The sequence below is a fragment of the Spea bombifrons genome, chromosome 1, assembly GCF_027358695.1.
Source record: "Spea bombifrons isolate aSpeBom1 chromosome 1, aSpeBom1.2.pri, whole genome shotgun sequence".
NCBI lineage: Eukaryota > Metazoa > Chordata > Amphibia > Anura > Pelobatidae > Spea > Spea bombifrons.
In genome coordinates this window covers 95,760,867-95,775,166 of record NC_071087.1, presented here as the reverse complement: position 1 = coordinate 95,775,166, position 14,300 = coordinate 95,760,867, and the positions used below count along the sequence as shown (strand labels likewise).

Sequence of the window (14,300 nt, the reverse complement as noted above, 5' to 3'; positions counted from 1 at the left end):
TATGGACGTTGGTGTAGCAGAGCCTGTCCTGGTGTGTGTTTTGGTGTTGGTGTGGCAGAGCCTGTCCTGGTGTGTGTGTTTGGGTGTCGGTGTTGGCCCCATAGCTTCCGCAAAACATGCCTGAACTATACATGTGAGGCATCGTCATATTTGGGGGGATGCAGGTCAACACAATTTGGTGTTTTGATTCTGCGGTTGCACATATGCTGTTCAAGTACACACACAACAAAACGTTGCTGCAAACTTTGACAGACATCAGTGAAGAAATGGCTGCCTGAAAGTGTCAATAGTTTAACACCTTGAGTTGTCTTATGTTCATAAACATATAGTTTCATGGTGGTAAATTGAATTTGATGCTTCCTAGGAGATGGTCTTTTACTTTTCAGCTGCTGTGGCAGCCCGGGACTTTATTTTACTCTATTCCAGTTTTGGCCCCCAAAACATGTCTGACCTATGCATATGAGGCATAGATGTTGGTGAGCACTAACTCAGTTGCGCATATTATAGAAAAAATCCAATAAGACATCCAATACAATATTTGCAAAAAAACACAAAAAAAGAAAAATGCCACACATTTTTTAAGCAATTGGTGAACAAATGGCTGCCTGAAACACATCAAAATGGGCATAAGTGGTTTCCAAATAAGGACAAATTAATGAATATATATTTTTTCCCATTGGTTCCAATTGTGTACAATTCATATACCGGTATATACAAAACTGTGAAAAAAATATGTTTTTCCTTTTTTTCCACTTTTTACAATATTATTCATACAAAACAATGTATTACACATTTTAATGTGCTTTCAAAAGAAAGCACCACCTGGTCCTGAAGGGGTTAAGACTTGTAAAGTTGGCCCCGCCCCCGCATTATAACCCGGCGAAGGAAACGAAAACTACAAGTCCCAGAATGCCGCGCGGCGTGTGAAGCCTGTTGGGAGCTCTGTTAGTGTTCCGGGAATGGCTGCCGTTGTAGATGCGAATGTGCCAGTGTATGAGGTCACTGATGCCAACACCCGGGTAATCCATGTGGGTTCTTTCGGGAACTTGTGGAGGGAGAGGCTGAGCAGCTGTGATATAAGTCTCACTGATGATGCCGGCCACGATCAGCTGCTTAAGGAGGTCGATGTGGCCAAAGAGCTGAACTGTACACTGGAGACAGTTGCTGAGCTGGAGATGCTTTGCAGGTATCAGCACCAAGATTTATCACTCTAAAGCACGAGTGACACTGTATTAGCCTCTATCTCCTCTGCTGGGAGGCTGATCTCTAGTACCCTTTCAGTAACAAAAAAAATAAAAATTAAATAGATGAACTATTAACAAATCTTAAAAAAACACTACAGCTTTTGGGTAATCACACTTAAGGTTAAGTTTTAATACTATGAAGCCATGAGGACATGTTACATGTCATAGGTCTCATGCCCCAGCAGTTTGTTATATACATATATTTCTTTAAACCTTTTAGTAATTAGTAATGTTAATCACATATTTTTGCTATTTTTTTTTTTTAACCAGTACCCATGTGTAATTTATTATGACCCGTGATCATCGTTATTAACATATCAATAAGACCCTTTATAGGTATTGAATGCTTAGAGTGACACTGCATTCCTTTGTAGGGTAAGAAACTTCACCTGTTCCAGGGGTGTAAAATTAAAAATGTAATCGCTTGTACAGTGACTGGTTTAGGCCTCTGACATTGATTAGTAGGACCGATCAATAAGCAGTGACTAATAATAGTTGATAAGCATGCAATAATTATGTATTAAAATAAATCAAATGGTTTTTTTTTTTTTTCTCATAATTTGTGTGTGATTTATTTTTCCTTTCCTTGGATGATAAGCTGTCACTTATGGGAGGGGGGCATCAAGTGGCTGTCAAAATGATCTGGACCTGGAAGCACCTCATTGCTGCTCAAGCCTTTTTTTTTTTAATTTATTTATTTTTTTACTCTTTTAATGCTGGTGGTCCATAGGAGCGATATTGGATCTATCAGTCAGCAGGGGAGGGCTGCAAAAGCCTCCCATCAAAAGTGTTAATACAGTGAGGGAATTTATGGGATGGGCATAAAGCTATCCTGGATCTAAGACAAGACCAAGGACTGATCAAGAGTCTCTATATCAGGAACAACAGGCAGACCAGATGGGGCTGAATGATTCTTATCTGCATCAGATTGTTATGGCTGTTCTACCCGTTGTACAGGGCTGCAGAATATGATGGTGCTATATAAAACAATGAATAATGTGTTTCTAAGTTGAGCATCAGTACTGCTTTTTTTTTATACATATCAGGGATGCATACTTTGAAGAAGAGTTAATTTGCATGTGATTTTAAGTAGCAAAGATAATTAGTGTCTACAGATACAATCAGGTGTATGTGTGTGTGTGTAGGGAAATTTACATAAGGCTTGTGTGTTACTGTAATGCTAGAATAAAAAAGGTGCACCTTTAGTTTGAAGTTGTGAAGTTTTGTGAGTGTCCGGAGCTAGGAAGTTCCTGAGATACGCAGAAAGCCTTTAGTCGAGATGGAGCAGTGAGCTACCTGCTTCTCATGGGGCGCAGAGGATGTGCTGGTCTATGGTGGAACATATATAGGATGGAGAGAAGAGTTGGAGAGTGTGGAAGGTAAAAAGTGTGATTCTAAAGGTGTTAAACTGTGCTGGTGAAACTGTAAAAAGTCATACAGAAGCTGGGGTCCAGTGGTCTACAAGAAGGTCATCTGGCTTGTGAACATCCCCATAGTCCTTTGTTGGCTGGACACATCTTCGGGGGTTATTCATTAAATAGACTTGGAGAATTGTGTTTCTGCTCCTTAACTTCACGCTATTTTACACCTTTTTTTGTGCAAGAAGAGCTTCTCCAGCCCTGTATAATACAGTTATATTTCTCCAAAGTCTCCTCACCCATTGAATTATGAATTATGCTACAGAAACTTCCCATTGTTGACCCTTCATAATGAACAGTGAAGGTTTAAATCACAACCCTCTTGCAAACTCTTCCTTGACTGAAGTCCCTCTGGCCATACTGCCAGCTAGTTGCGAGCATTACTCGTGTTTCAGTAGTTGTGATCTTGTCATGTTCTAATGACCTCTGCTGAGGTCATTTGAGGTTTCTTTCTTTTTTTTCCATGGCTTTGTATTTATATGGACAGTCAAACATTTCAAAACAATTTAGCCACTAGCCAAACAGTTACTCAATAATAAATCAATAGGTGCAAATGGAAAAGCGTCTGTGGGGAGGTTGAGGCTACAGGGCGTTGTGCGGTTTCCTTGTTTGGTGTACGCCGAAGGCCAGTTGAATTGATTTTGTTGATGACGCACTCATATTGCGTGTTGGCGTGATCCATTTTGTTAAGGTTTAGAATTCTGTGGGTTAAAAGGGTTGGATTGAAGTTCAGTTGACAAACCGTACCAGGTGAATTTGTGTGAGCTCATATAATGTACTTCTGATTTGATATTGACATTTTATTGGGGCTTTTTAGCCTAGTGTGCCTTCGTGTTAATAAACATTAATCACGGTTCTTTAAATATCAAAGCCACAGCTTAACGGTTTAGATGGCAGTAAATTTGCAAAGCAACGCTAGTTATGCTGAACTAACGGATTGCATCCTGACAGTGGAAACATTATTTGATTCAAACAAACCATGCCATGTGTTGGATCATATGCCACCAGAAGATGATACGCTTATAGTAATGTTTCCTTGATGCTTTGGACCTCTTTGCTCTCCGGCCACTAGGTTTATCTTCTAGTCAATTGTACGTGTTAAAGGGACACTCCAATACAGTTGCCCGAACACATCTCCTACACAGTAAGGAGCTGGAGATGGGGAATTCATGCATTAGGGATCCCGATGAATCCTTCCATGCATATTTGCAAGGAAAAAATGCATGCGTTTCCCTTTAAGCTGTTTTATAAGGATGAAGGGAAGAAAAAAACTGTTAGGTGAACAAGTTAACCATCACCAAACAGGAGGTTTGTCAACAAATAACTGTTACATTTTTACAGATGTACTAGTCTTGTATTCTATGTCCAAAAAAACAATGCCTCTGCCAGCATACAGGATGGAATCCATTATGTATTTTACATGGGGGGGAAAAGTTGGAGTACTCCTTTAATAGTAAAGTGGCTATTTTTAGAAATCTTAATTCCCCAGTCTGCCGTTGTCTATTTTTGGGGTAAATGTTCTATAAACACTTGGGCAGCAAAGTAAACATGAGTGGCTCTTCATTCACATGTTGTGCTAAAAATACCAGCGCTTCAGCGCCGAGTCGATTGTGTGTCTTAAAGTAACAGTGTGTGAGTAGAACCGATTTCAACATATCCGTTGCATACACTGTATTGATTTTGAATAGGAAATTGTGGATGTACAGAATTGGGAAAACAGTATATATTATACAATAGCCAGAGGTTCTATAGAAGTATGCAACGAGTTATCACGTTATATATTAAACGAAGAGACATCTCGCTAGGGGCTGCTCGCATAATGCTGACCTTCTCTTTGCAGTCTTGTTTGGCTTCTGGTGTGCAGCATGTTCTGTAGGAGGGGAATCGGGTTAGATGGCATGTACTCTTCAGTGTGTGTGTCACAAACCAAAGAACCAAGAGATCATAGGAAACTTAACAAAAAAAGAAACCACAAAATGTAGTGAGACAAGGTTGGACTTGACTTTGGCTTTTCATAAGGCACAGAGAAGATGGTGAGATGTTCAGTTCTCCAGCAACTTCTCAGTTTAGTGAATATAGGCCAGCTTGTATTTTAATATAGTAACCGGTTACTGCTTGGAACTCAGTCACCTAAAGAACTCATTCCAACCTGGTTAAGGAGGGGCTTTATCTATCTCATACGCTTCTGTAATCTCTACATCTGCCTCAGCTGTAGCTGTTTCAAAGCTGACCTTCTGAAAATGCTTTCCCATTTGACAGCTGTCACGTTTTGAATTATTAGAATTCTTTTCTTGGGCTTTCTCCCTTTCAGTGTGGAAGAATTGAAATGTGGAACTGTTGAAGAGGGCGCAGATCCAGACTTTGTGCCAGAAGACACTGACCTAGTAACTTTGGGGTATGTGCTAACACATGATGTATACATACTGTATGCAAATGTATATTCTATGAAAATAGTAAATAAAAACATAAAATGGTACTTTTGTCATTTGCGCAGGAAAACACAATTGAGACATATATATATATATATATATGTCTCTATATATCTATCAGCGCTACGGAATTTGATGGCGCTATATAAAACAATAATAAATAAGAAGGTGAGAAGTCACCTAAGCAATGTTTCTATACTTAGGATATATGATTCAGTCGAAAATGTTGCCAGAAGGGTTTTAATAGCAGTATTTAATCCGATATACATTAAAATACTAATGGTAATCATTGCTTTATCATAAATTGTAATTGTAAAAATAGAAGCACTGAATGCCTTTGAATGACTACACTCGCCGTGCACTAAGGGGAATAAGTAAACCTAGTGTGTGCTGCTTCTCTCTCCGCTGCTCCAAATGCATCTGAAATGAAGTTGGCCATTAACTGGTGAAAGATGAAATAGGTTTCCATGATGTACGTGCAGAGCAGTGTAAGCATTAAATACTCATTAAAAGATTGATCCTAGGATTGTGGGCTGCATCGTTTTTCATGTTTACTGTAAAGTATGTTTCTGTTTTGTAAAATTATTGCTTTGCCATTAAAAAAAGAAAACAAAAGAAAGAGGGGAAAAAAAACAGACTGAATTCAGTTACAATTCAGTTAACTGATAAAGGTACAATTTTATATGCGTGTTATACAGTGTAATAAATTGTGCATTACACTCCTTTAATATATTTTTTCTGACAAGTTGTCTGCTTTTTTTTTTTTGTTTTGTTTTTACATTTTATCATAAACATTTTGAGATGATTGGCATGAATGGTAAAATGACCCTACCGATATATACATTTATTATTTTGATTATAGCTATACCAGAAAAACTGATAAACAGTTCAGCAACAACACATAGAAAGCTACTTGTTGACTACCTGTGCTCTATAACCTAAAACCACAAGATCTCCGAAGGTTATCTATCCCCCTTTAAGACTGCTGCATGTGATAAGGGACTCTTCTGCTTTGTGTCTCTCATTCAGGATCCGCAAAAAAGTTGTGGAGAGGCGTAAAGAAACTCTGGTTTTCAACCGCGTGTGCCGACAAGAGATGTTACGTTATGAGATGGTGATTATCGGCAACTGTATTTTCCTGAAACCCCTAAAGGGGGTGACAAATCGTTTATTCTCCTCTGCGTTTTCTACAGCCGATAAATTGGGTGGATACTGTATTCATTTCTCAGCTTTTCTCTTTACACTGTCTACAAACAAGCAATGGATCTTGTTTAATGTTTTGCCACTTTTATTCCATTGGAATATGTTTTATATGTACTATTTATATTAAGTTTCATGTCTATATTATTGGACATACCCTGTGTTTTTAGTCCTACTCACTATTAGCGCTATCACCATCATTGATATAACGTCATTATTTTTATAACTTTGTTGTTACTGTGGTGGATCCATCATGGGTGATTAATAGTTTGTTTTTAACTTTGTATCAGGGTACTATGAACATTTTAGCACATTAAGATTTTAACAATCTCCTTTTGTTGATTAGGAACATCATTCTGTAGGAAAAAGGCCACAGAGTCCCACAGATTTCGTAGAAGAAGGAGAATTGTTACTCACGCTCAATATCCTATACCCTCTCATATTGTTCAAGGTTTGATTTTTACGGTGGAAAACTGACTTTTTATATTGCTAATAAAATGTTCCGATTACAAGATTAATGAAAGGGGCACAAATATAAAAGCTTTATATGTTTGTAATATCTTATGCTGAGCCAGTTTCGGAATTGTTCTTGTCCATTCTAAAGGTTCTGCCATTTGCTCATGAGAAGCGGTCAGTAATCAGTAATTATGGATATTTCATTATAATTATTAGTGGGTATAATGTGTTCAGTCATTAAGGTTTTGCATATTAAACTTATGTGATGTTTACCAAAGCAAACAATCAATATCTGGTTCTTGGCAACCTGTATTATATTGGGATGATATAGTAATTGCATTATTATTGGGGGCAGTAATCTACCCCTTTGATATATTCCTACATTTTACTGCAAGCTGATTGGTCCTTGCATATATTGGGGGGGGCGCACGGCATCTATAAGTAAGTTAATAAAATGATGCTGAAGGCTTTTATGATAACTTCAGTCAGGAGAAATGGAAAAGGATGAGTTCTAATGTAGAGAAACATCAAATGTTCTAAATGGTATTGGTGTCCCACCAAACCTAAAAAAGATCAGGCAACAAGGCACATGCCTATGCCTTGTTGGGAAGAACATGTTTTATGACAGATCTCGGGATTGTTTAGATACAATTTGTGAGTTTCTACTCGGTATTATTTCAAGAAATAAATATTAAATATTTTTTGTAGCATTCAGGTTAGAAGAAGTTAAAAATATGTTTGTGTTCCCATTGCTTATTGTTTGTCCATTCTTGCAGAGCAGGGAGTATAAGCCTTATCAAACATTATTGGTGCTGGGGAGCCAGAAGCTCACAGAGCTAAGGGATGGCTTGAAGTGTGTCAGTGACCTGCAGATCGGAGGAGAATTCAGCAGTAATCCCGACATGGCCCCTGAAAGCATCTGCAAGGTACCAGACTGGGCAGCGTTCTCTACAAGTCTTAGAGTTCCAACTAGGGCCGTCTCGTGTGGTTGGCAAAATGACCCTGAAATGCCATATACTTCATTTTCATTTGCTTGGGTTCTTGTAGGGTCTTGTTATCAGGGGTGAAATTATTCAAAACAAGTACAACACTACCAAAGCAAGCTTCTTATCGCTCACTAATGGCTCTACATAATTCAATATAGTGAAATACACAGATTTAACTGAGCATTACACAGGTCAACTTTTGTCCTTTTTTATTCTTTCATTATTCATAGTTGGGTCAACGCGATGAAAATATTTCAACTCACTTGGTCAACAAACCCAAGTGTCTAATGGTGATTTGGGGAATTCCACAATGCGGAAAAGTAACATACTTTCATAAATCTAAGTTGAAAAATGTTTTCCAGCAACCATTCACCTTCAATTATACATGTAAACACACGCCTATTAACCTTTTAAGGACTGTTTATGAGGACCTTATTGGAGACAGTGCTCCCCGCATCTCAGGTTTTTACAACACACAAGCCATAATTATCACAAAACCATTATTTGATTATAAAGTTGCGTTTTCCCCAAAACAGCGGACTAGCTGTACTAGTTGAGGATCATGGTTGATCTGTGTAGTGCACAGTTACATCTGTGTATTTCATCATATTGAATTATGCAGAGCCATTCCTCCAGGAGAAACACTCCATGGTTGCCCCTGCATAATACATAGTTTGAAGCAATGCGTAGGTTATTGTGTAAACACCAATGAAATTAAATTTAATTTCACCTAAAGTGTATTGCTTAGTGAATATATCCCGCTGAATCAACCATTTATTATGAAGACAACCTGCATATTTAATTGTGCTAACATTCTGTGTTTTTCCTCTTTTAAGGACCTCTTCAAATCGGCTTTCTTCTATTTTGAAGGTGTGTTTTACAATGACATGAGATATCCAGAATGCAGAGACCTCAGCAGGTGCGGTATTCTTGCTTTAATCTAAACTACAGTCATGTAAGAGTGGCTGAAATTCTCACTCTGTAGTGCATGTACCAATCTAAATAACTGTGTTCTCGGCCGGTAGCAAATATGGAAATTTTGAAAGCTGATTTGCAGATCGTTAGAAGAATATTCTGTAGAAAGTGTATTGCATGTTTAATGTTTATATGTTGTGTCTTGGGCATAAGTCCTTGTTACATCCCTATGTCTGACAGGGGGTGCCACTTATTTGTGGCAAGCATAAATAAAGCTTGGGGAAAAATCTGCACATACAGTAATATCTACTGTATTTTATATGTGAAAAAATATCACAAAAATGTATGTCTTTAAACTGCTGTCATGCCTTAATGCCCATGTAACAAGTGATCGATGATGAATTCTACCAGCCAAGGCATATCAATCTATGTTTAGCAAATTAACTCCTTTGCGAGAATTCTTGTTCCATTTACCAATGAGCTGTTCTTACAGGAGAAACCTTCTTAACGCATAATCATTGCGTTATAACTAAGATATTCTCATTCATTTAGTCGCTGCATTGAGATAAAATTTCAGTTAACGAGTGTACGTATCTATATATGTATATATGGGCGTATTGCCGCTTCTGTGCCTAAACCTCAAATATTGTAAGCATTACTTGGCTGCAGCTTCCTTCTCCTACAGATGTCCCCAAATGTGGAATATTCTTCAAGAAAATCCAGAATCTCTCCCCTTTTTAAAATCACTGAACATTTTTATATTATGCATCAAAATGCCACTGCTGTTATCTGTATAAAATCAAATTACCGATATTAGATGACCCCCCCACAATTTGAATATAAATTTAGAAAAAAAGAAAGCCTGAATATAAGACTACCCTATAAGAAAAACATTTTATTAGTAAATATTAATTCACGTTATCTATTTTTTCATATATAATGAAAACCATGATTGAGAAAAATGCATTTTTTTGTTTTTATTTCCTTTTATTTGCGAACCTGCCCCCTAGTTATGCACATCTGTACCACTGCTTGCTACTCTGCCCCTTGATATGCCTTATACCCCCTATTTGCCAATCTGCCCCCCTGATATGCCCCTATATGTCCCCTCCAACTTACCGATGCATGCCTAGACTTGTCCCTGCTCCAGACTCCCTGGTGTCAAGTGGGGCAGCCGGTGGATGTCTGCGCTCAACCTCTGATGCTATCCAACGCTTCTGCCGGGGCTTCTATGACTGCGCACCGGAAGGCCCATCACAACGGTGACCCAGGTCCCCTGCAGCGCTGCGGGGGATCCTCCTCTCTGGCAGCCAGATGAACGTCTGCGCGATATACGTATACAACCTCCGCTGCTGCTGGCCTATACTTCCCCCGGGGCATCAATGGTGGAGCACCGGAAGTTCATGTTGCACTGGCGCTCTGTCATAGAAGAAGTACCGGCTGCAGCGGAGGTTGTCTGTGCACATTGTGCAGACGTCCACTGGCTACCAGAGAGGAGGATCCAGGTGCCCTGCAGCGCTGCGGGGGCTCTGGATCTTAGTCTTGTAGTCAGACCTCTATTTGAGGTCTGATTATAAGAGGGCCTTGAAGATAAGATGAGGGGTATTTTTCAGAGCATTTGCTCTGAAAAAAACCTTGTCTTATAACCAAGCAAATACGGTATTTGGTATTGTTTTATATATGTAATCTTCTAAATTCTATTTCAACATACTTGAAAACCAACTATTCTTTGTGATGTTTTCTAAATAAATAAAATACTGCTGTTGGAAAACCCTGGAAGTAATCTAACCCCTATTTTAATGTTTAATGTGTTTCTAGAAATACTATTGAATGGGCAGAATCCCGTGACAGAGGTTATGGAAAATTTCAGAGTGCTAAAATGGAAGACTATACATTTAATGACTTGCAGATTAAAATTGGCTACCCGTACCTGTACTGCCATCAAGGAGACTGTGAACACATCGTTACCGTAACCGATATAAGGTAGGATGTGATTAGCCATTCAATTCAGTGCTATTGACAATAGCAGTAACTCAGATGTGTTGGTTCATTAATATTGTTTCTTCCATAACATTTTGGAACAGAAAGTTTCAGTTAAAGCAATCCTAACGATGCAAACATTGGATAAGCACCATTTCACAGCTCCTGAAATTGAGTATTGCGTGTACAAAGAAATGAATATTCATTATCCATTTGTTTTGGTGCTTACTTCACCATTTATCTTGTTAACTAATGTAATAATTTTCTGGTATGTCATCCAACTTATTAGTAAGGTATTTATATAAAAATATAATGTATAAAGTACAGCAGACTGTAGTAGGGAGTAGTGTGTTTGCTTTTGGTATATTTCATCAAACATCCATGCAAAAGCCTGTTGTTGCCAGTCCCTGACACGGACTTAGTATAGTCTTCCCATGCCCAAGCTGAGAATCAGTTTGTGCCTAGCGGTCCATTTTGCTGCTACAAAAGATGTCTGGAAATAATGCCTCTTCTAAAATAATTTCCAAGCTTGGAGCTGACATTTTCTGGTAAGATGTGAAGAGCATACGTCAGGGAAACCTACACCATATGACCAAAAGTATGTGGACATACCCCCTAATTATTTAGGTGTTTGAGCTACAGCCATTGCTAACAGGTGTATTAAGTCAAGCACATACTCATCCCATCTCCATAGACGTGCACTGACCGTAGAATGAGTTGTACTGAGGAGCCCACTGTTGTAGGATGCACAAGTCAGCTCATGAAATTTCTGCTCTGCTGGATCTGCCCCAGTCTGTTTCTTTTATTTGTGGGATAGGCGAGAGGGATGGACCGTTTTTTACGCCGGGACATTGGAGCAATTTCTGCAAGGCCCCTTAAAAACACCCTCCCCTAAAGTAATTGCTAAGTGTGACCCACCATTATTCCTGCCCTTAGCCTGGTGTACAATAAACTCAACAGCAGCAGATGGGCCTGTTAAAGAGACTGGTGCTCAACCAGACTCCATCTACTATTATTATTATTATATTTTTTTTGTTGTTGTTGTTGAAAGGTTGATACATCATGGAGACTGTTTGGATAGGACCCTCTACCCAGTGCAAACCAGGAAACGTTGGTTCCGGACTAGAAAGTGCTACGTTTGTAAATTGTATACTGCCAAGTACGTATCATTGTATGTATTTATTGTGCTTGTCTGGAATTATGCTTCATGAAACAGCTCTGCAACTTTTATCATCCATTTTACAAATGCATACCTGCAGACGGATCTTGGAACCCTGTGCTATCACCAGGTCTGATATACGTGATGATGTATAGAATCTCAAAATATGCATGATTACTGAACATACTTGATGAGGCTAAAGTTTTTTGTTGTTTTTTTTGTTAAATTTTCTTTTTAACTAGTTAGCCCACCATTTGTATACAGAAGGGTGTCCCAAGATCATTTGGTTTTCATAGTATGGTCTATGTACTCGTAGTCAATAATTTTATTGGTGTAGGTTATTTTTATCTATTTATCTTTAAAGATGCTGTTGCATTTAGTCAAAGCATTTAACTATCTCATAGTAAGTAAACAAACCCCTTGCGCATCTACCATTTTATATCTTTTCTCCTGAAGGTTTAGTCACTTAAAACGCCACAAACTGCCATAACCCTATGAAGCTTTGTAGAACGCTATATAATCTATTTTGAGCCACAAACGTAGGTGACATCTTACATATCAATGCCTAGAATATTAATATAATCTAGCGAATACAATATAATTTAACATGCCCCCCCCTTATGGTTAACTTTTGTATCTTAGTATTTGCCCTACTCTGTCTTGAAGTATGCATGTTTTTGGTGACAATACTTCTTTATACAATGCTCTGCGTACTTTAGTGTACAGCTGTGTACCAAAGGGTATACTTTAGTGCTGCTGTTTTTATATACTCTCTCTACAAGTATATTCTTATATTTACACTGAATTCTCTAAATAAATGTTTTGCAACTTTTCAGGTGGGTGACCAATGATGACAGTCTTGCTCCAGATGACCCTTGTTTTTTCTGTGATGTCTGCTTCAGGATGATGCATTATGACACAGAGGGCAATAAACTAGGAGAATTTTTGGCATACCCTTATGTTGATCCAGGGACCTTTAACTGAAGACTGAACACTTGCATGCAGCCAACTATGTTTTATGAAGCATGAACTAAAAAAGCAACCTGTATAGAGTCAAGATTCTCTGCTGGCGTCAAGTAGAGGTATCCACTTTGGATTTACCTGCATCTGAAGAATCGCGGGAGGTGTACTTCAACTTGCACCTTGTGTCACTATTCTTAGTGGGAGAATACGATGAAAACGATATATAGATCTATTTTTTTTAAAGACGGTTTTGTAAGTTAGTGATGTGATTTCAAACTCTTGTAAAATGTATACATTTAGCAAATGTTCCTGGTCATGTAAATATCTTTGCGGTCTGGACTGCACCACGCACAGCAGAGACTATATAGTAGCAACGGCTACTTTCGGACTACTCCACTCACGCATCCAGATTCTCATGTTCGCTACAATTTACTGCGGACACTGTAGTACAGTCACGTGGACCATGATGCACAGCTTGTCCATTACAATGTTGTGTGGACCATGCTATGTGATAGCCATTGCTAAGTGGAGCTGTTCAACATATTACCTATGTCAGGAATGGATCATAATAAACCCTTTTTTTTTTAGTGCACATGTTGCTGTAAAGTACTGGCTTGTTTGGAAAAGCAGCTTGTGTGATCTTTGCGGTTTTACATCACACTTTACCAAATAAACTGCAGGTATAATGCTAATGATTGTAGGACTAGGCAGTCACATAATGTGGGTGGCAGGGCCGGCCTTAGGGGTGTGCAACCTGTGCAGGCGCACAGGGCGCCATGGCAACAGGGGCGCCGTCCGGGACTTAAGTTAAAACATAGTTTGTTTTTTTTTGTAACTTTATTTAACATCCTCCATGTTAAATAGTTTTTTTTTTTTTTTTTTTTTACTTTATTTAACATGGAGGATGTGAAATAAAGTTAAAAACAAACAAACTGTTTTCATTTAAGTCCCGGGCAGGGGCGCCGAGCGGTTGGTCGTGAAGTTTTCAGCAACCGCTCGGCCCCCCTCACTCTCCGTGACTCGGTTGCGGTGCCAGCGTTTCGTGCTGAGCGCCACAATTACTCCCGCTCCCACCACAGGACTCCGGCAGCAAGGTAAGTAAGGATAGGGGGTAGATGCAGTGATAAGGGGCAGGGGGGGGCAGTGATAAGGGGCAGAGGCGGTAGATAGTGAGATTTTTTTCCTTTTTTGGGGGGGATGGGGGGGCGCCAGAGGAGTAGTCCGCACAGGGCGCCAGAACACTTAAGGCCGGCTCTGGTGGGCGGATATGAATGAGATGGGGTAGGGGACCCAAGCTGGCCATGAGCCCATTCGTTATAACAGTGTTACTGGATCAAGACGCCCCTGGAATATATTCTAGCAGTAGGTGGATAGCCAATCTAAGCAGAGGTTGGCTAGAAACCATGAGGTGGATAGCTAGGTATTTGTATTTACATGAATCTGTGAAACCCTACCACTTCTACATGTCAATGGGTTAATTAACAATGATGCAGTTCAGAAAAGACCAATGAATTTGAAGTGAGCGAAATACGTTACAGGCCGATACTTCT

General features: G+C 39.1%; 1 protein-coding gene across 1 annotated transcript; it reads left to right on the top strand.

Annotated features, from left to right (window-relative positions):
- Window positions 1–940: 940 nt before the first annotated feature.
- Window positions 941–12,775, top strand: SNAPC3 (small nuclear RNA activating complex polypeptide 3). The gene is made up of 9 exons (XM_053465936.1): window positions 941–1,186; window positions 4,974–5,057; window positions 6,121–6,205; window positions 6,638–6,742; window positions 7,524–7,673; window positions 8,570–8,652; window positions 10,467–10,631; window positions 11,680–11,787; window positions 12,624–12,775. Exons 1-9 carry the CDS (start codon window positions 960–962, stop codon window positions 12,769–12,771), a joined length of 1,155 nt encoding a protein of 384 aa, XP_053321911.1. The 5' UTR covers window positions 941–959; the 3' UTR covers window positions 12,772–12,775.
- The last annotated feature ends 1,525 nt before the right edge of the window (window positions 12,776–14,300 follow it).

Excerpts from the sequence above, each read along its gene's own strand:
- SNAPC3 (XM_053465936.1), top strand. The coding sequence starts at position 960 with ATGGCTGCCGTTGTAGATGCGAATGTGCCAGTGTATGAGGTCACTGAT. Across the intron at positions 5,058-6,120 it reads ACTGACCTAGTAACTTTGGG|GATCCGCAAAAAAGTTGTGG; the intron begins GTATGTGCTAAC and ends TCTCTCATTCAG. Across the intron at positions 8,653-10,466 it reads GAATGCAGAGACCTCAGCAG|AAATACTATTGAATGGGCAG; the intron begins GTGCGGTATTCT and ends ATGTGTTTCTAG.